Source organism: Microtus pennsylvanicus, chromosome 14, assembly GCF_037038515.1.
Source record: "Microtus pennsylvanicus isolate mMicPen1 chromosome 14, mMicPen1.hap1, whole genome shotgun sequence".
Taxonomy (NCBI): Eukaryota; Metazoa; Chordata; class Mammalia; order Rodentia; family Cricetidae; genus Microtus; species Microtus pennsylvanicus.
In genome coordinates this window covers 17,343,671-17,371,565 of record NC_134592.1, presented here as the reverse complement: position 1 = coordinate 17,371,565, position 27,895 = coordinate 17,343,671, and the positions used below count along the sequence as shown (strand labels likewise).

At 37.5% G+C, this 27,895-nt stretch overlaps 1 protein-coding gene across 2 annotated transcripts in view; it reads right to left on the bottom strand.

Moving 5' to 3' along the window:
- Rps6ka5 (ribosomal protein S6 kinase A5) overlaps nt 1-27,895 on the bottom strand; it is a 180,929-nt gene that overhangs the window by 31,614 nt on the left and 121,420 nt on the right. For both annotated transcript variants that reach the window (XM_075947464.1, XM_075947465.1), the window contains 2 exons: nt 12,640-12,723; nt 10,849-10,952 (listed from right to left, as the gene is read on the bottom strand). In XM_075947464.1, the coding sequence (XP_075803579.1) occupies nt 10,849-10,952; nt 12,640-12,723 (188 nt within the window). The remainder of the gene's footprint in view (nt 1-10,848; nt 10,953-12,639; nt 12,724-27,895) is intronic.

Sequence of the window (27,895 nt, the reverse complement as noted above, 5' to 3'; positions counted from 1 at the left end):
TAGCTCATGAGAGTCAAGAACTGGTTATGTAGCTAATGATAACCTTGATTCCCCTGTTTCCATGTGTAAAGTATTGAGATTACAGCTGTGTGCACTATGCCTAACTGTTATTACTGACAGTTTCTCTTGTGCATGTTTTAAACTATTATAAACATTACTTTTAGAATAGAAGTAAGATGAACTTCATTTCAGAGTCACTGAGAAGAGAACAGAGTGTGGCAAGGGAATCTTGCAAGGGTGCCACTGTACATAGGTATCACCATCTACAAGGCATTCTCTTTCTCTTCCAATGTAACTCCATTACTTCCCTGGCAACCTGGTCCCCAAAGAACCATACCTCTTCTGTACTTCAGAGTGCCTTACCACTCACACATTTATCAAAAAAATGTGAATTTGGATGTATTTCTCCCATGCCTTCCTACACATAGTTTACTTAGTACATGGACTAGGCCTTTCCTTCTTTTTTTTTTTTTTGCTTTCTCCTTAGGAAAATTAATTAATTATTTTCCTCTTGTTTGTAAGCCATAATTCGACAGTCTTCTGTCAGAAAGGAGCATCCACTAGACCAGGAAAGAAAACAGCAGCATGGAAATAAGCATTCTCAGAGAGACAGTGTGAAGTAACTTCCCCATCACCATGTACTCGATCCCAGCCCAATCTCAAAGCAGCTGGGTAGGTCCTTGGGCCAAATAGACCCGTTTTATTAAAAGTTTTTATTTATTTATTTATTTATCTGTACACCAGCAGTTGCCATCACCTACTTGTCAGGGTTGAGAGTTTACCCATTATAATGTGGGTAAATTTCCTCTCAGCTTAGATGATCGCATGTAGTGTACCGGGGCTATGGCAACAATTCCATGAGAGTACGTTCCTTCCTCTAGACATGGGACTGACTGCAAAGGGGACAGAACATTCCAGGCTATCACTTCACTTTGGGTGTTATGAAGTCCTCACTTGGTCCTTATAGCTTGTTCCTCCTTTAGCCAAAGCAATTTACTCACTGGGAGCAAAGATTCTTTGGCAGCTTTGTCTGCTTTTGAAGAATCTTTGCCTACCCTCAGTTATCCAGTAGTTTCTGCGTGCGTTATAAATACAGTTATGAACTTTAATGTTTCATCTTCTAGGAAGCCATCCGAGCACATATATAATGGTCCCCAAAGACTACACTGCCTAGTAACAATACAGGCACCTTAGTCAAAGCTCATTCTAGAATGTTCACATGATACACTTTCAGCCCATATTCCCGTCACTAAGTGGTGTGCTGCTGTGTACGTCTCCTCTTTCATATAGTTCCCTTATTTTCCTCTTGCATGCCATACACTTCCTGTGTCTCTAATCCTATTCCTGGAAAGCCTCTGACACGTGCCCACTCCTGCCACCCCTTCTGGTGGTCAAGGGAGAATCCTTGTTTTTCACAGGCAGGAGAAACAAAGACATATGCACACCTGACTGAAATATGTTGGGAAAAAAAGTCCCAGCCTACCTCAACTTGTAGAATCTTGTCTAAAAGTGGCAAGTATCACCTAATGTTTACCGCCCTTCCTCTGTGTGCAGGGCTTTGTTAGCACATCAAGATGCTGTGCCTCCTCTCACAGGCAGTCAGATCACTGGTGGGTTTGCCTTATCAGATGTGCCTGAAGGCATCTTCAATTGCATTGGGAAAGCTTTTAGTAAAAACTAGGTTCTCACTGCCTTTCCTATGGCTTTTATTGGCGAAACACTTCTTAAACCTCTTCCTTCCTATACGTTTCGACAGACCAGCCAAAGCTCTTGAAGCTCCTAGTTCCTATCCACTCTTTTACTGCTATCAGAATACCATTCCCTGCACGGGCTACAAGATGGTGATAGTAGAGGGTGCAGAACCCAGGTCCTGGGGTTCTTTGGGACCAAGTGGTATCACATGACAATAAAAACAAAAGTAACATTTGGAGCCCCCAGAAGAATATAATTAAAAGATTTTAAAATGATGGTTAAATGGACAAGATTCAGAGTTCAAATGTAAGACCCTCATTTGAAAGGACAGTTTAGGTGGCTATGGAGAAGCATAAGACCATGAGAAAAAGCAGGTCACACCCAAGATCTGGGGATCATGAATACAGAAGGCTAATTCTTCCCTCCATGAACCTTTCCATAATGTAGGAGGCTGGCTTTTTATACTTCAGAATGATGTAATGGCTTATGGTGGTAGTGGAGCGGTAAATGGGGTGACAAAGTGTTGCCACTGGGGTAACATCATGAACATGGCAAAAAGCTATACCTTAGGTGAATGAGAACCTAAGGGGCTCCCTCATCCCCCCTAGGGGGAACAGAAACAATAACTGGATGGATGGTATTTCTAAGGGACCTCATCCAAAGCTAGTTGGAGTATCCTGAGGCTTTATTCGGAGGTTCAATTGCCCACACCACATACACCGAAGGAATAAGTCAGAGCAATTAATAACACAGTGTGATTCATCCTCATTCCTATATCTGTGTGCTGTGCAGGTGAAGCAAGAGTGAGAAGACAAAGAAAGGTAATGAAGGAAGACAACAGCCTGGACAAAATGTGTGCTAGGAGAAGGGTCATTTTAAATACTCTGCTCCCCTCATTGAACCCTTCTGCTCCTGGGATTTAGTATAAAGCTACTACAACTGTGCCATGCAGAATAATGTACAGACGAAGAACAATGGTGGGAAATGTTAAGATACTTGGGGTAATGAACACCACACTCTGGGAAGCAAAGACACTGAAAATACTTATAATGAAGAAGAAAACACCAATCAAAGAACTTATACAAAAGCTAATAAAGAATTTTATCATAAAGACTTGAGAACATAAGAAAGCCAAACTCTCTCTCTCTCTCTCTCTCTCTCTCTCCCTTCCACCCTCCCCTCCCTCCCTCCGTTCCTTCCTCCCTCCCAACCTCCCTCCCTCCCTCTCTCTCCCTCTCCTTCTCCCTCCCTCCCTCTCTCTCTGATGCTGTATAGCCTGGTTGGCCTGGAACTCACTTTGTAGACTAGGCTACCCTTGAACACAGAGAAATTGGCTTGTCTCTGCCTTCTAAGTGTTGAGACTAAAGGTTTGTACCACCATGTGCAGCTATGTATCTATTCTTAAACAACAAAGACACCCAGTATACAATAATTATATGTAATTATTTTGCACACAATTCCCCCCAAGTAAGTTATCTATAACAAACAAACTTTCAAGACTCAAATGAATTCAAGATGATAAATGACAAATCAGTCTGGAGACAATAGAATTACTGGCTTGTTTTTAAGTCAGAAAGATAGAGCAGGTCAAACAAAATCACTACATTAAAATGATTCTCTAAAGAAAAAAGTTCCAGGAAGGACAACAATAAATTAATCACTCAAATAGGAGTAGATAATCTTTCTCAAAAAGTACAAAAGGAAGGCATATTTTTAATGTTGATGGCCCTTAGAGGTCACAGTTTTGTATTCACAGACCCGTAGGTGTGCAGTGGACTAAAGGCCTTTCCTGATGAGCTTGCACATTCTTAGATGGGTTAAGCTGCCATGTTAGGCTAGCCTTCATAATAACGGGATGAAGACAATCCTAAACCATCAGTAAACAAGGAACTAAGCCTCCACACTAGCAGTCTACAAGGAACTGAATCTTGACACAACCATGTAAGTGTGGATACAGATCTTTCCCTAGTTGAGCCTTGAGACAACTACAGTCCGGCCAAGACTCTTGACTACAGTCTTCAAGTAGAAGATGCAGATAAGATGTGTCCTAATTTTTTGAGCCACAGAAACTATAAAATATGCATTATTTTAGTCCACTTAGTTTTGAGGCAGTTTGTTAGTTAATGGGTAAGGGAATACTAACAGAGACAGACAATAAGTATTTCAAGCTTTGTAATCTACAGGGTCTTTATGATCACTAGTCAACTCTGCTGCTACTGCAAAAAGCTGCAAGAGAAAATATACTATAGAACAAGCATGTCTGTTTTAATAAAATTTTACTGATGGACACAAATGTAAATTTTGCATCATGAATTTTACTTTCAAGCAATGCAAAAAACATTCTTAGTTCCTAACTCCCTACCTCTCCCCAACAAAAACAAACTGTAGAAACAAAACAAATAGGCAAGCAGAATAAACCTTGCCTGCAGAGTGCAGTTGGCTGACTGTTACTAAACAGCACTAACTGGAGCTCTTCTTGTACAGCCATCTCTTGGTTTTAGTTCCAGAACGCAGGGATACAAAAATCTGAAGATGCCAAGTTCTTTATATAAAACGATGTGGACATGGTGCGTGCATAGCACCCATGTACATTCTCCCATATACTTAAAACTGCTCCAAGTTATTTCTGATACCTGATACAATATAAATGGCTGTGTGAACAGCTATTACATTGTATTGTTTAGGGGAAAACTATAAGAAAGATCTGAACTTGTTCACTACTGATGTATCAATTCTAGATCTAACTACACATAAATGAACGAGATCTGGAGTGGGCAATGCTCAAGAAATGAGAACTAGAGACTGAGGACTTGTAAAGGGCCCGAGGCTGAGCAGAAACTATGTATTACTTGTGTTCATGGAGGTTCAGCATGGTACTCTGTAATGCATTAAACTCAATTTTTGCTTTTTGGCACTTCTAAAATGCATTTTATTCTATATCTTGATCTACTGTTAGTACAAGAATGTGGAACCTGCAGATATTAAGAACTGCCTAGGCTTTTGATAAAACATAGCCCTAGACTTAGAAAATCAGACCTATAACAATGTAATGTAATATTAATATAGCATACTTTCCTGAGAAAAAAATGAAACAGTAAATAAACATCTCAAAGCAAATGTATTACTCCACTTCAAAGGCAGAGAAAAGTAGACAAAAGAAAATTGTCAAGAGATGATGGGACAGCAAGAGATAAACATTTATATCTTGGTTCTCAGATATTCATTTATCATAGTTTTCAAAACTTCAGTACTGTAAGATCAGATAAAAGAACTCTCTTGATGGGACAGTAGCTTCCTGTTCTGCAGTAAAGATATGCTCAAAAAGATAAAGTTCTACACAAAGAGAAAGCTAGTGAGAAGACACATAAGAAAAAAAAGTCCATGATACATACATACATATATATATACACACATATACATATATACATGGATAAAGATAAGAAACAGGTGTACAAAAAGCTAAACAGAAACCTTTCAAGTATAAATTAACAAGTTAACATCTGTCTAAAATGGTACCAAGATAAGAGGAATCTGAAGTAATTTCTTATGAATAGTCAACAGAATTGAAATGGTTTACCCTATAAAAAACTGTCTTCAAATACCTGTAGCAATGTTGTTGGCAGTGGTTGGGACTCTGGGCCAGGTGATTCTTAGATTCTAATTCAAAGATTTGAAATAAAAACTCACACAGATCTCAAAGGCAGCAAAGAAACAATATTCAAAGCCAAGTTATACAACAGGTCAGAACACAGAACAGGGGAGCAACAGGCTACAAGAGTGAAGATACACAAGAGCCCTGATTACTGTTTGGGGATTTCTTTTTAAAATAGTTTTGTCTTTATTTTCTATATTGACCACAGTTTCCCTTCCTTCCTCTCCTCTTGTTCCTTCCCCGACTCCCATCTACACCCCCCTCCATCCACTCACTCCTCCTCTGTCTCCATTCACAAAGGAGCAGGCTTCCCATGGGCTTGAACAGAGTATGGCACATCAAATTGAGGTAGGACTGTGCCCCTCCCCTGTACAAAGGCTGGGCACGGAAATCCAGCATGGGGAACAGGTTCCCAGCTTAGCACCAGGGACTTACTGTTAGGAGCATTACAAACAGATTTCTGTGACGGTGTTCAAGAGAAGTATGGTTACTAAGGATGCCATTAGTTCTCTGTTTTGGTTGATAGAGTAGGCTGCATAAATAATTCCACTGTGTACGTACTTTCCTATTATGTATCTAATTTTAATGAAATGCACACTCAACTATGTAGACATAAAATAGTAAATAGGGGATTCTTTCTAAAAGTTCACCTGAGGACACAATTTTGTTTTATTGAGCATTCACCCCAACTAGTTCAGGCTGGATTGGTGTTGTATCTATTGGAATTACATCTGAAGAGAAATTAAGTTTTAGCAGTCAAGTGGGGGAGAAATGTACTCTATTGTTCAGAGAGGACTATGTATCTTAGCACAAGTAAGGGTCTTAGGTTGTCAAGTGCACTATTAAAAGAGGAGTGTATATCCAAGTCCCAGGTTTCTAAACTATTCCCTATGTTTGCCTGCTTCAATGTTTAGAAAGAGTCAGCAGAATTCCTCTACATTCTTGAGAGCACGGGATCAGAATTAACAGGAAAGATAAGTTTGGCGTGTTTTAAGAGGGAAAACAGACATAATTAAACCAGATCAATATGGGAATCAGTATCCATGAAAATTCCTACCTACCAGTCCTATCAATGACAGCATGGGACAAGTAAGAGATTGTACCCACACCTAAGAAGAGAGTTTAACTTCCAGAAGAAAGATGGACTCTTAGGTTTTCTTCTCATTTGAAGTTTTTACTATGAAATTTGATAAATTAACCAAGTATTTTTATTGACTATTTATAGACAGCAATAGCAAGCAAATAACACGAATAACACATTATTTGTATCAAATAAAAGTACAGGTAGTAGTAGGGCTAAGTTCTTAAAGATCATAAAAATTAATGAACAGAAGAAGGGCTTGGTGGCATATGCCTTTAACCCTGGCACTCACTAGGCAGAGAGGCAGGTAGATCTCCATGAATTGGAGGCCAGCATGGTCTACGTAGTAAATTCCAGGTTAGCCAAGGCTACATAGTGAGACCCTGATGTGGGTTCCCCTCTGTATGCTGTGAATGCCATTAGTTAATAAAGAAGCTGCTTTGGGCCTATTGCAGAACAGAATAGAGCAAGGCAGAATTCCAAGCAAATAGATGTAGAGAGAGAGAAGACGGAGCTAATGAGATGCCATGGAGCTGCCGCAGGAGACAGACGACCATGAGCCTCATGGTAAAAATATAAAATAATAGAAATGGGTTAATTTAAGATGTAAGAGCTAACTAGAAATATACTTAAGCTATTGGGCAAACAGTATTGCAATTAATAGAGTTTCTGTGTAATTATTTCAGGTCTGGACGGCTGGGAAACAAAAGAGCAGCTTCAGCTAACAAGACCCTACCTCAAAACAAAATTCTTACATAAAGAATGCAAGAATTCAAGTCAGGTGGTGGAGACCTTTAATCCCAGCACTCAGGAGACAAAGGCAGGTGGATCTCTGTGAGTTCTAGGCCAGCCTGGTCTACAAGAGCTAGTTCAAGGACAGGCTCCAAAGCTACAAAGAAACCCTGTTTTGAAAAAAAAAACAACAACAAAACAAAAACAAAAAAGAATGCAAGTATTCAAAGAAAAAAGGTCTCTACCAATTAAAACATTCAGAGGTAAGATAATGAATAACACACTTATCTCAATGATACATTTAAAAGAACAAACTATGAGGGATTTATATCAGTAAAGATAATACGAATGATTATCCTAAAAGGAAAAGATGGAGTAGGGCAATTCAGTCATCAAAAGCCACTAAATGAGTACATTAACACCAAGTTTTAAACAAAATTAATTAACCTGACAAAGATAACTGATTAAAAGGAAGAAATTCTATTTTAATTCTTGAACATTCATTTGTTCTAATTTAAAGTTTTCAGACAGATGATTTCATGATCTCTCACTTGCTAAAACCAAAATATTAAATGGTTGAAGGTAAGGAAACAAAATCAATTTAAGTGTGAATGCCATTTGAAGAATTTCTGCTATCATAAGCAATATACTTCTCCCTACAGGCAGACAGAACTAGAAAGGGAAAGGAAATCATAACCTAAAACCATCACCTCATGATGATGGCCAAGATTTCCTAGAATTTTGAGGCATTTTTTCCAAAAATTAATCTATTAGTTTTTTTAGATGGGGTATCAAAGTTCTGCCTAGGCTGGCTTCAAAGCTGTAACTATTGAGACTCCATGACCAGCTGGATTATGGATATGGATCACTACACCCCACCTGAGGAATTTTCAAACGGTCAAAAATCCATTTAGAATTAAAATTTAAAAACAGTATTTAGAATTTTTGTAATAGGTATAATTTTAGGTAATTTTTAAAAAAATTCCTTCTCATTTAACTTAGGTATTACATTGGAATACTGAAGTTTTTTACTTCAGAGTCTGTCCTGGAAAAGGTACATCTTATTATTTTACTTTATTGACGTACAATGGATACACAATAAATCCACACAAAGTTAAGTGGATGAAGCCTGCCTTGTATATGTATATCTGAAACTGGCAAGATAATTAAGAAACCCATCCCCTTCCTAAATTTCTCATGTTCTTTTGTGAATTTTTCTTTCTCTTCTCCCTTGCCAGTCTCACACCAAGCAACATTCTGCTTTTTGTTAATATAGATGAGCTGACATTTTCCAGAACTGGAATCATACAGTAAAAACTCTATATTGTCTGGCTTCTTTCACTCAATACCATTATTTTTAGATTTATCCAACTTCTTGTTTGAATTAATACAATGTACACTTGTACTGCTAAGTAGCTCTTTATTTGCATGGACACCATAATTTGTTTAACTGCTTGTTGACAGATACTTGGGTTATTTCCAGTTTGGGATCACTTGCTGCTGTGAAACAATCTTCTTGTACATGGTAAAGATTTACCCCTCGAATTGGTTTAATAAAATGCTGATTGGCCAGCAGCCAGGCAGGATGTATAGGTGGGGAAACCAAACTAAGGATGACAGGAAGGAGATGGGCAGAGTCAGGAGATACTGGTCAGATGCAGAGAGAGCAAAATAGGCATGCTGTAATAAGAAAATATACTGCCATGTGGCGGGGCATAAATAAAGAATATGGGTTAGCTTAATATGTAAGAGCTAGTTTATAATGAGCCTGAGCTATTGGTTGAGCATTTACAAGTAATATTAAGCCTCTGTGTAGTAATTTGAAAAGTGGCTACCAAGTATTTGGGACTGAGTGGCTCCAAGACAGAAAACATATACCTACAACTTACTGTACAAATTTTTGTAAGGGTATGTTTCGTTTTCCCTTGTAAACACCTACGACTAGAATGGATGGCTCATGTAGATGTTTTGCTTTCTAAAGAAACTGCACATTTTCTGACATTGTACTATTGATACTATATTATTAAGTTCCCCTGCTCATACTCCCTTACATTTCCTCCATATTCTTACCAACATCTAGCACGGCCACTGTCTTTATTCATAACCACTTGAGTAAGTATGGGGGTATTTCACCGTGGTTTGAACCTGCATGACACTGCTCACCTTTTCACGTTTATTTGCCATTCACTGATCATTTTCAGTGAAATGTCTATTCAATATTTTTGCCTATTGTATAATGAGGTTGGTTGATTTCTTAAGTTTTTAGTTTTTTATATGTTTCTATACCAGACCTTTGTTAGATATGATTTGAAATTTTTATACCAGTGACTTACTATATTCATTTTCTTAATGTTTTGAAGAACAAAAGTATTTAATCTTGAAACAGTCTAGTTTATAAATGACTTCTTTATTGACTGTTCTACTTAAGACATTTTTTAGCTTACCAAAGGCCACAGTGAATTTTAGAAAATTAATTATGTGGAGGGGGACACAAGCTCCACAGCACATATGGAAGTCAGAGATAACTTTATGGAGTATGCTTCTACCTTTATGTGGGTTTGGGGATTGAACTCAGGTCACTAGGCTTGGACAGCAAGCATCTTTATCTGTTGAGACATTTTCCAGTCCCACAGATTTTAAAAAATGTTTTTTCCAGGAGTTTTATAGTTATAATGTTCTTATTTAGATATACTGTTTCTTCCGAATGGGTTTTTCTATACAGTAGTATTTAGTGAAGTCTTTCCCATCTGAGTAGTCAGTGGTTCTAGCATCATTTATTGAAAAGCTCCACGCAAAATGACAGGTCTCTTTGAACCTCTGTCAAAAGTCTGCTACCTGTACATATAGTTTTATTTCTGGGCTCTATTCTGTTTCACTTATCTTCTTTTCTTTTCCCCCCTTCCCTTCCTCCCTTCCTTTCTCTCTCCTTTCTTTTTTCACCTTTTAGAGACTAGGTCTAGCTGTGTAGCTGAAGCTGCTCTAGCACTTGTGAAGTTAACCAGGCTAGCCTTGAATTTTTAGCAATCCTCTTGTTTATACCTTCTGAGTACTGGGATTGCATACATGCAAATTATTCAGGATTCATCTGTTTGTTTTTACACCAAAACCAAAGTGTGCAATAATTACAGCTTATGATAAATCTTGAAATCAACTTTGTTCTTCTTCAAAGGTAATCTAACTAGTCTAGGTCCTCTTCATTTCTACCTGAGTTTTAGATCAGACTGCCAATTTCTATGTACTAAAAAAAACCAAAAAAACCCAGCCTACTGGAATTGTAGTTGTATTGAATCCACAGATCCATTTGTAGGAAAATAATTATACTACAAATAAGTAACTATAAAATAATAAATGTGTTATTGTGTACATTTTTGAAAAACAGTAATTCTGCAAGTCTCTGGGTTCCCATCTCGCATTTCAGACACTTCAGTCAGCAAACTAGCTGTCTAGGTTTCCCTAGATTATCAGTTCCATTTCTTCAACGTCACATGGGCTGTCCTTCCCTGTGTTGCATCATCTTCACTGAAGTGGACTCAATATTTATTTCTGTCAAATCTGTCCTTAATGTTAGAAGATTCAAGGAAAAATAGGACAAAAACATAACACTGCAACTGTGATACTTATTAAGAATGAGCAGAGAGTAACACCCAGAAGCCTACAAGAGGCGAATTTTATGACATTTGTTAAGTCTTACCTAGATATCTCAGCCTGGGAATTCTTTTCTCCATCAACAGTGAAAGGAGATGCTCCCGTTAGTAGTTCATACATTAGAACACCTAAACTCCACCAGTCAACTGCCTATAAAACAATAATAATTTCATTTTGTAGAATCAGCAAATAAAATGTGTCACAAGAAAAGAAGACCAAAATAAAGTTACATACTTAAGAATATTTCACCAAAAACATTTTCATAGCTTTCTGTTCCAGGAGTATTAAATTAACAAATTTAATAAGAGACATTTGGCAGAAAAAAAACCCTATAAATTACTCAGAACTAAAGGTGTTTTAATGATTTCCTAAATCAGTTAGTTTTACCACTGTTAATTTAAAACAATTTAACTTAAAATTTATTTCCTTAAAGTTTAGGAAGGTGGAATATTGAATTTATGGCCTGGGGAAAAAAAGGTGCCAACCAGCATTTTATAAAGCATTCATGCTCAAAGAACAAGATAGAATTCTTTAACCTCAAAGCAAAAATGTAAAATTCTTACACAAGGGTGTTACTTTTTAAACAGTTCCCTAAAAATCAATTTCTCTTACAAAAATCAATGGGATGTTTAAAATAATGGAAAATACAATGTACTCTAAACTCGAAATCCATTTATAAATACAATTATTTGAACAAAAATATTTAAGAGACAATATTTTTGGCTAGTTATATTATGGATCCTAGCCATGCAGAAATTCTATAAAGAAGGTTTTCTTATTTGAAAATTAAAGCTTTAGTACTTATTTTTCAAAATCTAAGTTATAAATTCCGACTGAATTGCACAATAGCTTTAAATTATACCATAAAGCAAACTAAACAAGCATTTCAACTCCTGAATTCATATAAGCAGTTTTAATGCCAGTTGAGTCTGCCCTCAGAATGTTCTGTATTGGGCATGAAACCATGCTCTCTGGCTAATACAACCTGAGATCAGATTCTAGTCACTGGCCAGTAGCCACTGCCATTCAGCCTTGGGGAATGGGATTGCTAGACATCAGACAGGTCATCAGAAAGGAGACCACGCATTTACCCCAGATACTGGATTGTATATGTGTGGTGTCTTGAAAGAGGATGAAGGAGAGGAGAACAATAAGGACAAGCCAGCCAGAATTCATTTGGAGAATGCTATTGTTAAATCGAAATCCTTTAATACAGGATAGAAAAATGACTTCTATAGACTTTATAATGACTTAGAACTGAAAGCTTCTTTATTATCTTCATTGGCATTTTCTTGTACAGGGAAGAGAAGAAGGGAAAAAATTAAAAAAAAGCAAAAAAAGGAAAAAAAATCAAGCTCTTTAGAGGGTTAGGAAAACATACTGTATTTTGACTGCAGAATTTTCCTTTTAAGGTTATGTGCTATTTCTGTTGGAGAATAATCAACAAAGTTATCAATATCTTTGTAAAGTTGACAGCAGAAACTGGGAATAAAATATGAGTGGTTTTCTTTTTCAATTGTCTCTCACTATCTCAGTAGAAAGACTTATTAACCAAAGGTGGCAAACACAACCACCATCCATTTCTGTCTGTTTCCTGAGAACTTAACTATGCTAATAAAACTCTGCCAAAATCTTTCTCCATGATGCAGAGAGGAGCCACCTACACAGCTTAGGTATTCAGTCACACTTCCGTGTTACACTTGGTTTTAATGCAGAGAACGAATGAAGGTAATAGTATCAGAGTGTTTAAAGACTGTACTGGAACTTATTAACTGGGATTCACTCTTACTGTACAATTTACGGAAACACACAAAATAGTATCAAAAGTAGAACATACCTTGTCATGTCCTGAATCACCCCCTCTGACAATATCTGGTGCCATGTATTCAATAGTTCCACAAAAAGAATAGGCTCTTTCAGTCTTGAACAAACAAACAAAAAGGGGATTTGATTTCAAGCTAGCGTGGCAAGTAACGCATGTCACTGGTTGAATTACAGCGGCAGTAACAGTAGCAGTAGCAGTAGCAGAGGTATAATCCGCCCAACAGACCCTCTGTAGCACGGCAAACCTCTGCCTACTCAAGAGGGTAAACACCTGAGACAGATTTCTCATGCCTGAAACACCTCTGTCAGGTATCAACCCACTCACAAATGAACCCGTTTAATGTTTCTTTCTATTATTGTTCTTAGCGCATGCATATTACTAGTTTCTTTAACTGTTCTTTCTTAGAAATGGAACAGTCCTAGTAGGGTAACATGAACTAACATTTAGTAAATGAAGGCTTTTATTTCCAAATATGCAAAATTGGGAAAAATACCAGAAAACTTGGAGGAAGGTCAAAGGCCAATGAGTATAGTAACTGAAAACCTCCTCCCCCCAACACTGGCACTGTTAATGGCTTATTTAATGATGAACAAAAAGTGTCTTGGGAAAACAGTGGTCTCTTAATGACAGCTGTTGATTTTCTTAAATAAAACTTTTAAAAAAATTTAAAAATGCTAATATATCAATCTCAAAGTTAGCTTTAAAAACTTTTAAAAAATTCATAATTACCAATAGATCATCCCAATGTAATAAAAGAGAAAGTTAATATTAAGACACACTAGGAAAAAAATCTTTATATATATGTATATATATATCACACATATATACAGCTATATTTTAAGAGCGCTTTATTTTAATGGTGGCATTAAAATATTTCACAAATGCCAAGTGTGGTGGTACAGACACATATATAATCTCAGCATTCAGGAGGCTGGTTCAGCCTTGTCACCTAGTGACTTCCAGGCCAGCCAGAGTTATATAGTGAGACACTGTCTTAAAACAAAATAAATCTATTTTTATAAAACTTTCTTAGATGAAAGATCTCTGATTTATATTTTATTTCTCCATCAACAAGGTTTCAAGAAAAATAAGCACTCCTTTTATTTATCAATTTTAAATGTGACAAATGCATATTATTGTAGCTGTGACATAGAAGTGATAGAAGGCTCCTGTTTTATTGGTTTGAGGTTAAACAAATCCACAGAAACAATGCTTTCAACACTGAATTACACTACTCATCATAATATACATACACAAAAATAAAGTTAATATGGTTTATGATGATTCACTCCATTCCTTCTATATTCTAGGGACATTGAAATACTATTTCCCCTAGGAACTAAAAGAAGTAACTTAGGTATGGGACAATAAGAAATTTTGTTATTAGTTGGCAGAACTGTGCTTTTGAATGACAATGTATATCATGTAACACATCTCTCTGCTTCATCATTTCAGGACCAAATTCTAATACAGAGGCAACTACCAAAAAGATTAGCATTAAATAAAATTAATTTCACCTAAATTTGTGAATAATAGGCCATAACTTTAAATATTTCATCATTCAGAAAAATATGCATTAAGATGTATTTATCAGATTATTAAAAATGCTTCAAAATTCATTTCTAAAAAGCTCCTTAAAACGAAACTTGTTTTAACTTAATATAATATTTATTATGCTATAGCCCTTTTTTTAAACATAAAGCAAAAATACTGCATAGCCAACCTCTAGAAATACATAAAAATTAAATTATTTGATAGCTCCTTTAAAAATTTTTATTTTTTGTGTATCAGTCTTTGCTTTCATGTATGTTTATAAACCACATTCATGCCTTGAGCCTCTGGAAACCAGATGAGGGCACTGAGCATCCAACCCAGGTCCTCTACAAGAGCAGCTACTGCTCTGAACCATAGACACATCTCTTCAACTTCATTTGGTATTATTTTAAAAGATAACATTAAGATATCTCTAAAACACTAAATGCCAAATCAAGTTTGAGAAGTACGAAAAAAATTCTCCAAACTTAATGAGTAAAGATTTGATGAGTTTAGAAGTATTGCTTCTCTTGATTTTTGCTTAGAAAACTAGTCTTGTAGGCAAATCTAATAAAACTTTATAATAATAATAATGTGAGGTGGCTTTGCCTCACATATTTTGAAACTATGCTGATTTCCTTCCCAGTGTGAGACAACAAAAATCAATTTTGAATAAAAAGTTCAATGGGGCTGGTGATTTAGTAAATATGGCAATTGCCAGCAAGCCCGATGACCTGAGTCTGATAACCAGAATCCATATAGTGGAGAGAACTGATTCCTCTAAGCTGTCCCCTGATCTCCAGTCGCATGTCAGTCCAGACATGTATACATGTAAATCAATTTTCAAATCAAAGGTCTTGAAAATCTGTATTTTCTTCTCTAAAACACTAGATACTTGTAACTTTGATTTTTAAAAGTATATGAAATATATGTATTGGTTAATACTGGAAAGATGTGGTAATCACTAGCAGCCATATTTTATTTTTAAAATCTTTTTTACTAGAAATAGAATTACAGCACTTTCCATTCTCCTTTTCCTCCTTTCAGCTCCTCCCAGATACCCACTCAAACCGCTCAAGTTTCCCTATTTTCAAATTGGAAACTTCTTTCTTTATTGTCATTTCGTATGTATGTATGTATGTATACAAACATATATAAATACAATCTAGTGAGCCCACTGTTGTTGTTTGTGTGCATACAGTTTCAGAGTTGACCACCTAAATTGGACAAACAATAAAGGGGCTCATTCCTACAAGAGGCTATACTACATTCTAAGTCATGTTTTAGTTTATCTGAAAGCAATAACTATATATTTTTTCTTTATTGTTGAAAAATCAACTTCTAAATAATTCATGCATCACCGAAAGACAAAATGACTATGAGTTTTAAAATAGTAATAATTACAGAAATCAGAACTTGAGAGAGTAGCTAACAGTTCTTTCTATAAATTATTATTTGTTATTTAAAAAAACCAATTATTAGTGAGATGAATATAAAATTCCAAGCTTTGGAACACACACACACAAACACACTTTAAAGAGAATAAAAGGAACAAAAGAATTAATTAAAGAAGTGGCAAACTTTGGGGACTGCATAGAACATATCTTACAGAAGACTAAGGGCAAACAGGTGGCAAGACAGATTGTAAGTTGTTAATGTTGGTAATTTAAAAGGACACTACTGAAGTATAACAGAAATTAGAAATACACAGAAATTCTATGAACAAATGGAGGCCAAAGAATTTTAGACAGTGTTATTTTATATAAAATTACAACTTACCCAAACTAAATCACAAGTAACTAAAGTCTAAATATACCTATGTGTTTATATAAGTCTTTGAGCTGCTTGTCATGAAAATAGGAAACAAAAACATGGGCCAACCTAGTTGTGGAAATACATTCATTCAAACTTAGAGAAGTCTGTAAATTTCTGTATATAAAAAAATCTGTATACTTTTAGCTCCTTTATCAAAAATTGGGATAAAGGAAGGTTGGACAGGAGAGCACGGAACCACAATTCTTAGTTAAGGGAGCCACTTTAGGGTGGGCAAGAGACCTGACCCTAGAGGGGCTCCCAGGTGCCCAAGCCGAGGTCCCCAGTTAGTTCCTTGGGCAGCTGAGGATAGGGAACCTGAAATGACCCTATCCTATAGCAATACTGACGAATATCTTGCATATCATCATAGAACCTTCATCTGGTGATGGATGGAGATAGAGACAGAGACCCACACTGGAGCACTGGACTGAGCTCCCAAGGTCCCAATGAAGAGCAGAAGAAGGGAGAACATGAGCAAAGAAGTCGGGACCACGAGGGGTGCACCCACCCACTGAGACAGTGGAGCTGATCTATTGGGAGCTCACCAAGGCCAGCTGGACTGTGACTGAAAAAGCATGGGATAAAACTGGACTCTCTGAACATGGCGAACAATGAGGGCTGATGAGACGCAAAGGACAATGGCACAGGGTTTTGATCCAACGTAATGTGCTGGCTTTGTGGGAGCCTAGCCAGTTTGGATGTGCACCTTCCTAGATATGGACGGAGTGGGGAGGACCTAGGACTTACCACAGGGCAGAAAACCCTGACTGCTCTTTGGACTGGAGAGGGAGGGGGAAAGGAGTGGGGGGAGGGGGAGAAGGGTGGGAGGAGGGGGAGAAGGGTGGGAGGAGGGGGAGGGAAATGGGAGGCTGGGAGGAGGTGGAAACTTGTTTTTTTTTTCTCCTTTTCTCAATAAAAAACAAAACAAAACAAAAAAAATCTGTAGAACTATTGCAAATGCATTTTTTGAATCAAAACCTTGATATCAAAATCAGAAAAATGCAGTATCACTAAAGGAAATTATTCATCAACTTAAATAATAACATTTCTAACAAATATTAATACAAAAAGCCAATGAGTAAAGAAATTCTTGAAACACGAAGTTTGTTCTAGAGTGAAACATGCTCTACCATAGAAAAACAAGCCTTCCAAGAACTAATAATAACGTCTATCTACCAAAAACATATATATTGGGCCTAAAGAGATGGCGAGAGGTTAACAGCACTGGGCTATTCTTGCAGAGTACCTGGGTTTGGTTCCCAGCACCCACATGGTGGCTCACAACCACCTGGAATTCCCATTCCAAGGGATCTGACTCTGCTGGCTTCTGTGGGCATCACTCTCTCACACACACACACACACACACACACACACACACACACACACACACACACACATATATTATTCCCAAACACACAGAAACTAAAAGGTATGAAAACAAAAAAAGAAACAAACCATTGCTACTTATAAATTGTGACTCTTTCGTGTATGTGTGTGTTCATGTGGAGGCCATAGGCCAACTTCTGATGTCATTCTCAGTAACTATGGTGACTTTTATATAATTTTTTACTTTTTGAGATTATAGCAGAATTATATCATTTCCTGTTCTCTTTCCTCCCTCAATCCCTCCCATGCACACCTCTATTTCAAATTCATGGACTTTTAAAACTGTAGTTATATGTATATATGTTTGTCTCTCTCTCTCCTGAATACATAAATACAACCTGCTCAGTCCGTATAGTGATATTTGTATCCATCTGGTATTGGTGTGCTCTTCTCTGGAGAACCCCTCCCCCAGCATTCCTTAGTTCACTGTCTAGAAGGGAGCTGTCCCCCTTTACATTAGCATTTCTACTAGTGGTGTACTTGTTTAGAACATGTTTAGGCTACCACGATTTTTTGATGCAGAGTCTCTCAAGGAGACCCAGAGCTCACCTATTAGGGTAGCCTGGATGGTCGGTGAGCTCCAGGGATCCTCTTATCTCTGCCTCCCCAGCACTGAGATTACAGTACATGCCAGCACACTCAGCTTATGTAAATGCTGGGGCCTGAACTCAGATCCTCATGTTAGCACAGTATATATTTTACCATCTGAGCTATCTTTTCAGCTCCAATTTATTCTTTTAATATGGTTATCTACATAAAATACTTCAGTGAATCTATAATGTATGGAATTGTGCAATGTTATGTACAAGATTAATAATGTTCCTATGTTTCAGGCTGATCCCTGAAGCTCATGGCCAGCCAGCCTAGAAGAATTGAAGAGTTCCAGGGTCAGTGACAGGTTCTGGGCCAAAAAAAGGTAGAGTACTAGAGAAAGACACCTGACATCAACATCTGGCCTCTATACACACATGCATACACATGAACACGCACCTGTATGCACATGTGCACACCTGCACCTCCCCCAACATGTACCCACATACAAATTCAACTCAGAATATACCACTCACGCACATCTTAAAAACATGAGATAATAGTGTGCACTGTTTATGGGCACACACAAAGGAAAGCTAGTTACAAACACAAGCTAAATTCAATCCACCACCACTCTTCACATGAACTTATACAGCTGTAGGCTGCACAAAAATATACATGCAGGTTGATCAATATAATCTGAAATTCATTATCATTAACCTTAACTAGACCTCCAAATGCTGAGCAACAAAGTCAGTTATTTTTCAAATCCACTTATTTTACCAAGTTCAGTATCTCCATTCCTTTCCTTATTCTCAGTGAGAAAATAAAAGCAACCACACAGACCTTCCACAAGCTACCTTTAAGCCTCCACGCCTTCTTATGCCCAATAATTCATCTTCTTGCTGAATGATCAACCCTTCTCTGGCTAAGATTCACACTGCCTTGTGCACTTGTTGATATCCATCTCAAAGAGTGTTCTAAGCCCTTTTTCCCTCACTTTATCATTAGTATATTTATTCCCTCTTTGTTTTCAGGGATATTCTAACTGGCATATGACATGTTTTATATCTCTTCTCTTGCTCTTTCAGACAGGATCTCATTTTGTAGCCAAGGCTGCCTTCAAACTCACTATATAACTCAGGCTGGCCAAGAACAAACGATTCTCCCTGACTGTACCCTCCACACCCAGTTAATTTCTCCCATCTTAAAGTATGGCACCCCAGTCTCTCTCAAATCTACCTCATCCTCTGCTGTGCTCTCCTCCCTTCCCTACTTTCTTCTCCATAAGTACCTGAGTTGTGCACATGTGTGATTGTAAGTCTATTCCCGTTCTCTCCTAACTAAGATTTTGACTGAGCTAGTGTTCAACCTTCAGTTCTCATCTTACTTGGCTTTAATACAACTGACAGCTAATCATTTGTGTATTGAGACAATTTCTCCCTTGGCTTTAAAGAACTGTCTCTTTTCTTCCCAGTTTCTTTTTCATGCTCTTTTGTTGTTCCCTCTCCTTTGTCTTATTCTCTTAGTATTGAAATAACTGAGTCAGATTTATCTTTTATTCTTTTCTATCTTTACTTACTCTGTTGATGTTCTTATCTGTGTTCAAGATTTGAAAAACATCACTTATATACAAAATTGGAAATTATCAAATTTATGTACATATTTCTCTCTCAAATCTCAGACTGCTAACAGTGAGTAGACACTTGCTTTTATGTCTCATAGATCATTCAAATTCAGCTTACCAAACTGAACTGGTTCAACCAACCCAAGTCCTGTAACCTCACTCTTTCAGCTGCTCCAGCAAAACACCTTAGAGCCATCCTAGATTCTTCAGGTTCTCTCATATCCCACATCTAACTCTTAAAAATTTCCATTAGTCTTGTTGTCAAAATATACTCCAAATCTACTTCTGTATATATAGTATATATATACACACATACTATATAGCATATATCTGCAATATATACATATATACACAAATGTATATATTGTCAAAATATACTCCAAATCTACTTCTGTATATACATACACACATGTATATACATATGTGTATATACACACACACACACAAATGTATATATTGTCAAAATACACTCCAAATCTACACCACTACCTGTGGCTCAAGGCAACATCATCTTTTGCTAAGACTACTGCAGAGCTTCCTTAACCCAATTCCTGTCCCACTCTGAGTTACCATCCATGCCAAGCAGAATCACATTCTAAAACAGCTCCATTTATGTCGTGCTACTCAGACTCACTAGTGGCTACTGGTCTGTACAGAGAAGCCATGGTACTTACATGCCCTTTCCGTGTAACCGTTCCATATACTTACATGTCCTCACCCCACTACTCTAATCATTACTTGTTCCATACAACCCACCTCTTACCTAGAAAAAACTTCCCAAGCTACCTACAGGGCCCGCTCTCACTTTCTTCACGCCTGTCTCCTCACATGTTAATTTCTTGGTAAAGCACCTCCAGGTCAACCTAGTTATTCCGTGATCCGTCCATCCCTTTCCTACTGAATTTGATTCCTTGAAACCTATTAATATACTACATACATATTTGACTTACACATGTTACTGTCTGCTGCCCAGTTTAGAGGAGAAACCTTTGTCTCTTTGGCTCACTATCAGATCTCCACATCTTGACTGAACATGGCAGACACTGATTCAGTATGTCCTGAATATGCAGAAAAAAATGGAAGTGTTCATAACTAAAAATGTGAGTTTTTATGAGCTCATATGGTATTACATTATTTTGCTCTCTGACTTTCATATGCATTCCAAGCCATGGACGTGCATACATATATACACACACAATGTAAAAAAAACATACTATTATTCTGCTAAATGGACAAAGCAACAAAAATGACTCCTAATGACTTGATACTACACTCATCAATGAGTCCCTCACTCAACCCTCATCACAGAAACTTCATACAGTAGATGTCAATTCACACATGGACCCACAACTTGTCAACATGAAGAGAATAAGAGCCTTTGGAGTGCTTGACTGTAGTGGGATGTCTATACTACACTCTTCCCTTCAAGGCTCTATGTGAGGGGTGGGGCAGAAAGAATGTAACAACGTCAGGAGCATGATGGTATACATCTTTAATTTTAGTACTCAGGAGGCAGATGCAGGCAGATCTCTATGAATTCAAGGCTAGCCTAGTATGCAAGTCCCAGGCCAGCCAACCTCCCCTCCTCATGTCCTGGCCAGAAAAAAAAAAATTATAGGAGCCAGAGGGGATAGGAGTGGATCATTTCAAAGAAACTGCTTTTTTTTCATACATAACAGGGCAGATGCACATTTGAACTCTGACTGTGACAGTATGCATAAGATCTGCAAAAGCTCAAGCCAGATAGAATCCTAGAATGGAGGAGGGAGAAGGGCACAAGGTCTTTCTCTATCAAGGAGCTACTGTATTAACTGATGCTGGAAAAAATATATATTGCCTTTAATGGTGTGACAGCTGGTATATTATCAGAGCAGGCCCCATACCCAGAACTAGTCAGCCAACACCAATTGGACTCCATAAGTTTATGAGTTGGGGAGAAAAAAAGGATAATGAAAAAGAGAAAGAGAACATGAAGTTGGATGGGTTGGGAGATAAGGAAGGATCTGTGTGAAGTTGTGGGAAGGGAAAAACTATGATAAACAGTAAAACTGCCAAAATTTAATAAAAACAATGTTTTAAATCAAAGAAATTTACAAAAAACAAATAGTAATAACATATTTTCAATCTTATTATCCAAAGGGTAAATTCTCCTAAAGTCCCCTAGTGCAGCAGTTTTCAACTTGTGGGTCTCAATGCTTTGGCAAACCTCTAGCTTCAAAAAAATTTACATTATGATTCATAACCGTAGCAAATTTAGTTATGAAGTAGCAATGAAAATAATTTTATGATTAGGGGTCACCACAATTGAGAAACTGTATTAAAGGGTTGGGAAGGTTGAGCACCACTGCCGTAGTAAGTCCCTGACGCTCAATATAGTTTTAAATAATGTTCTTTTGCTTTTCAGAAAATAAAAGAGACAATTCTACACTTATAGATGCACCTTATTCATTTCTGCTGTGACCAGTGGCTCTCTAGTGGACACATCATGGGAATGCTTCCTTTCATCCCAAGGCAGTGACCAGCCTACTCTCATGGACACCTGCTTGACCTCTAATAGCTATTCATCAGAATAAAAACCAAAATAGGAGAGAAAATAGATAAAACTTACAGTTAAATATTTTTAAGTTAAAAAAACATGATCTAAACAAATGGAATATTCAATACTTAGACGTTTCTAGGAAAATGCTAATTCAAAAGTTTTCCCTGCTTGCTGTTGTGTTGTTTATATTGAACTGGACTTAAAGAAAAAAGAAAAGACAGAAACACTATCCTTAATAAGCTTCAGAACCAGTAATGTCTGCCATAAGAAAAAGTAAGACGGGCACGCCATTAATCCCAGTGCTCAGGAGACAGAGGCAGGCGGATCTCTAGTTCGAGGCCAGCCTCGTCTAGAGAACTAGTTCCAGGACAGTTAGGGCTGTTACACAGAAAAACTTTGGAGAGAGAGAGAGAGAGAGAGAGAGAGAGAGAGAGAGAGGGAGGGAGGGAGGGAGGGAGGGAGGGAGGGAGGGAGGGAGGGAGGGAGGGAGGGAGGGAGGGAGGGAGGGAGGGAGACAGACAGAGACACACACACACACACACACAGAGAGAGACAGAGACAGAGAAAAGGAAAAAAAGGAACTGTCAAACCATCTTGTCCCTGCCTCTAAAGGAGCCCCAAAAATCTGCTCTGATGTCTAGAAAGAGAAACTTCACAAATGACTATAGATAAATATTATTAACACTATTTTTCTTATATTTATTTGTGTGTGTATATGTGTGTGCAGGTCAGAGGACAATTCTGTTGAGTTAGTTCTCCCCTTCTACTATAGGTAATTCACAAACCAAACTCAAGTGGTCAGGCTTGGCAGCAAGTGCCTTTACTTACTGAACTATCTTGCTGGCCCAATTTTAATGTTTTTTAAGTTAAGGACAAATTGAGACCACAGATGAATACTTTGGATTTTAATCCTCTTCCTTTTCCAGAACCTCCAGCCCAATGCTTACCTAAAGAGTAATTATCCACAGTCACTTATTGTGACAAATGAATGACAGGAGTAATTAAGAAAGCCCCAGTAGGCTTTCCAGGAGCATATGCAAATGAAACCAATCATAAATACATGCCACTACAAACCGATCAAGACAGGAGATAGATGGAGGTAATCACAAACTACCATAGAGGGTTATTGTATGATTCTTAATGCAAAAATGTCTGCATCAATCCCGACTCTTATACAGTATGGTGGTTTGAATAAGAATGTCTCCCACAGGCTCTGGTATTTTAACATTTGGTCTCCAGTTGGCGATGCTGTTTGAGGGGGTTTAGTAAGAAGGACCTTGTTGGTAGAAGTATGTCACCAGGGGCGAGCTTTGAGCTATTTAAAACCTAGCTCTACTTCCAGTTTGCTTTCCCTGCTTCATGCTTTCAGTTAAGGATTTGAACTCTCAGCTTCCTGCTCCAGCTGCCATGTCTGCTGCTCCTATGCCTCTCACCTCGATGGACTCACCCTTTAGGAACTGTAGGTCAAAATAAACCATTTTTCTCATAACTTGCTTTCAATAAGGGTGTTTGATCACAGCGATAGAGAAGTGACTAATGCACCCTAGCTATCTTGAGATATATACATTATAATAGCCAAAACCAGAAAATGTATTCTTAAAGAGGCACTTACTAGAGAAAGATGTAATTTTCTTATGAATAAGAACATAAAGGAAGAATAACAAGATTCTTGTGTATACTTTAACTTTGCTCATAATAACCTGAGGTTTGAATAGTACACCTCACAAACTGAAATTCATATATACAATGTTTTATATTTCAAAATATACCTGCATGAGAAAGCTTATTATATTGGTATGGCAATCCTATAAGTAGCTAAGATAACTATTATGTTACAGATGAAAAAATTAGGATTCAGAAGGGTTAAGGACTAAGTGGCTTTTTATTATTAACATTATATTGCTAAAAAGATCCCATCTTCAACACAATATAATAAATCACTGCATCTAAACTTATCAAAGGTTCAAATGCTCATTATTTTTGAAAGTCATGCTCTATGGGTCTTTTCCTTTTAAGTAACTTAGATATCTCACTTTTAAGTGCTGAAGACTTATTTTTCTTGATTAAAGCATATAATTTTGTCTACCTTGGAATTCTTGATTGTTATGAAAAAATTTTAAACACAGTATTTATATAGAGAGGAACAACACATGAACATATTTCAACATTACTTTACTGTTTATGAATAAAAAGACAATTTTGTCAAAGTAATTCATTATCTTTATTTTACACTATTTTTATTAAGTTTCTTATTCCACATTAAAATTAGATATGCAATACATAGAAGACTGTCTTCCTGACTCAACAAACATTTCTTTTTCAAAAGAGATTTATTGGTTTTTAATTTCATATGTATGGATACACCCTGTTTGTATGTATACACCCTGTGTGGTTCTTGGTGCCCATGGAAGCCAGAAGAGGCCACCGGATCCCCAGGGCTGGAGATATGGACACTTGTGAGCTACCATGTGGGTGCTGTAGATATAAGTCAGATCTTCTGGAAGAGGAGAAAAAGCTCCTGACTCACCTCTCCAGCCCTCAACAAACATTTTTGTTGTTGTTGTTTCCTGCCTCTGTCTCCTGAGTGCTGAGATTAAAGAAATGCGCCATCACTGCTCGGCCCAACAAACATTTCTTAACTATCAAAGCTACTTTGTGGAAGACCACATCCTCATCTGCAGGGACTTTCTTTTGCTTTTGGAATCTCAAGGGATTTACTGATTTTATAGCTGAGAAAAAGAACATACCAATAAAAGTATCAAACTGTACAAAGTATTATCATAGAATATGTTTAAAGTTAATAAAATAAAATCAATTTTGTATATAATTCAGATTAGCAATCTTTACCTAGAAATAATCATGCAGATATTTAACAAATATTTAAATATATGTTCACAATTTGTTATGATCACCATCCTGTTTCTAGGGTTCATTTTAATTTTTAGCATATAGGAGGTACTTGATATAATTTGAAAATAAAGAGACAATTATGCTATGACCAGAACATACCAAATATACAAAAAAAGTAAGTTGCTAAAATTAAATTTGAATATAGGTGACAGTTGTATGGCTGTGGCAGTCTGTGGGCCACTGACAGTGGGACGAGGATTTATCCCTACTGCTTGAACTGGCTTTTTGAAGCCTATTCTCTTTGGAGGGCCTTGTTCAGCCTCGATATGGGGAGGGACTTGTTCAGCCTCGATATGGGGAGGGACTTGTTCAGCCTCGATATGGGGAGGGCCTTGTTCAGCCTCGATATGGGGAGGGCCTTGTTCAGCCTCGATTTGGGGAGGGCCTTGTTCAGCCTCGATATGGGGAGGGTCTTGTTCAGCCTCGATATGGGGAGGGCCTTGGTCTGCCTCAAAGTGATGTGCTATACTTTGTTGACTCCCCATGGGAAGCCTTATTCTGTCTGAGGAGTGGACGGTGCTGGAAACAAAATGGCCATTAGTTAAAGTTTTAAGAGACTCCAGAAAAGAGAATTCTTATCTGACCCCTGAGAGTAAAAGCTGAAGTCTAGCCTGACAGTATGGCCTTTAAGGCAAAGAGAAAGAATGAGTTAAAAGAACCCAAGAATGTAATGTTCTGTCAAAATGCAGTTGGCTATAGTTAGTGAAAAAATTAGCTTATCAATGACTTAGTTCTCTGCTTTATCCTGAACTCTAACATTTTTGAACCTAAATAACCAATTGGTGGCATTCTCTTAGGGGGTAGTGTTTGACCTATCCAGCAAAAAAACAGGAACTTTCTTCTCTCATAAGAGAACTGGCTGCTTCAGTCACGCAGGACATCTGTTGATCTATGATTACTCTATCCAAGATTCATTAATTCTTATCAGCTTTGATTTGTGTTGTTTTAGCTTAGTTTGTTTTAGGCCCCAACAGTTCACTATTCTCTAGGGACCTGGTCTGTTTTCTCCTTTTTCTAAATCACCAGCCACAAGTGCCTATTCAGCAAGTGATTCTTTTCAGCTTTGTATTTAGCCTAGTATCGAGCACACTGAAGGCCCTCAACAAGCACAGACCAAATGAATGAGCAAATGGATGTGAGCATCCATGGAGGGGAAAGTAATCATTAGGTCTGTTAGGGGACAGCCCACATACTACATACCAGACTGTTTGGCAGTCTGGTGAGATACTTTAAACATGTTACTTCAAAAAAATCATTGTATTGAAATATATCAAAATAACCACAAAATTGAGACACTATCAAGCATGCTTCTGTGGCACAGACTGAGCATATCATGTTACAGGTTCCTCTGTAGAGAGAGGTTATCTGTGGAGGTTTACTTTCAACCCCCTCAAATGACAGCATCTGTCAACTTTCTAAAAGGTTTGTTTACTTTCTAACTTATGTGTATGAGTGTTCTACCTGCATATATGTAGGAAAATCACATGTATCCCATGTTGGTGCCTGTCTGAGGTCAGAAAAGAGTATCAGATTCCCTAGCACTGGAGTTACAGAAGGTTGTGAAGACATTACAACATGACATTACAGAGAGAGTTTAAGTATAATTCTCAGAGATATTTTAAGTAATTTTGTGTAGGAAGTGAAGTTTATACACATGGGCCCACCAGAAAGCCAGAGTTAGCACTCCTTCATCCACCACGTGGACAACCTGTGGTTGTTTGACATCACCTCCATACACTCCAGGTTCTAAGTTTACATACAACCACTAAGAAGTCATTCTCTTATACTTATTCACAAGTATATATTTAGTACTAAATATACAGCATTCCCGTAATGCATAAAAAAACCATGCTGTTAACTAAGCTGCACAATGGCCTGTCCAGAACTCTTAGGTTGGTTGCTAGGAGGTCCAACAGTTACAAGACACTATTTTACTTAAGATATGGTGAGAAGATATACCATCAACAGTTGATCCACGTCTATACCTCTGTTTACCATGCTAGCATGCCGTTCAAGCAAGCATTTTTCAAATTTACTCTTCATTGATCTAGGATTTTTCTCTGCTCATAAAGCTGAATTTTAAAAAGCTACTTTGGGGAAAAGTATGTGCTATAGCATTGTTTTAGATAAAAACTTCAGGACAATGAACAGAACAGCTGTCAAAGAATCAAAACCAAGAAGTTTCCATCCAGTACAGCTATCCTAAAATACTCATCAGATGCAGGGGAAAAAAATGAACCCAAGAATCAAGAAAGAGGTCTCTGGTGATCCAGCTTTCTTGCTAGTGCAGTAACAGACTGGCAAGAAATTTATCCCCCAAAACAGCAAATACATAACCTTCTCCTACTAAAAGCTTACAATCTGTGCAACATACCACCATCCCAGATTGATTCTGTGTGGGGCAATTTTAATTCCATTGGGAGCTATATCATTGGCTGTCTGCACAGTGATTTTCTGGGCAATAACGTTAAAGGGTTACATTTCATCAGTATTACAGACTTATTCAAGTATCAGCTTTTCCTCAGTGATGATCTTGAAAAATATGAGATAGATTTTTTTTTCTGCTGCTTTATGATAAGCAGCTATTATATTACCTACCTACCTACCTACCTACCTACCTACCTACCTACCTACCTACCTATCATATACCATCCATCTGTCCATCACACTGTGGATCAATCATAGGTCCTTGCACACATTAAACAAGCACTCTTATTACAGAGCTGTATCTTTAATTCCTTTCAGCATTTACTTTGAAACAAGGCCCAACAGTAAGTTGCCTAGTCTGCTCTTGAAGTCACTTTGTTGTTCAGGCAGGCCTTGAACCCAAGGTTCTCTTGCTTCAGCCTCCCAAGGAGATGGGTTTATAAACCTGAGCCACCAGGCCTGGCTATAACTATGAATCTTCTAAAACTTAAAACTCTGTC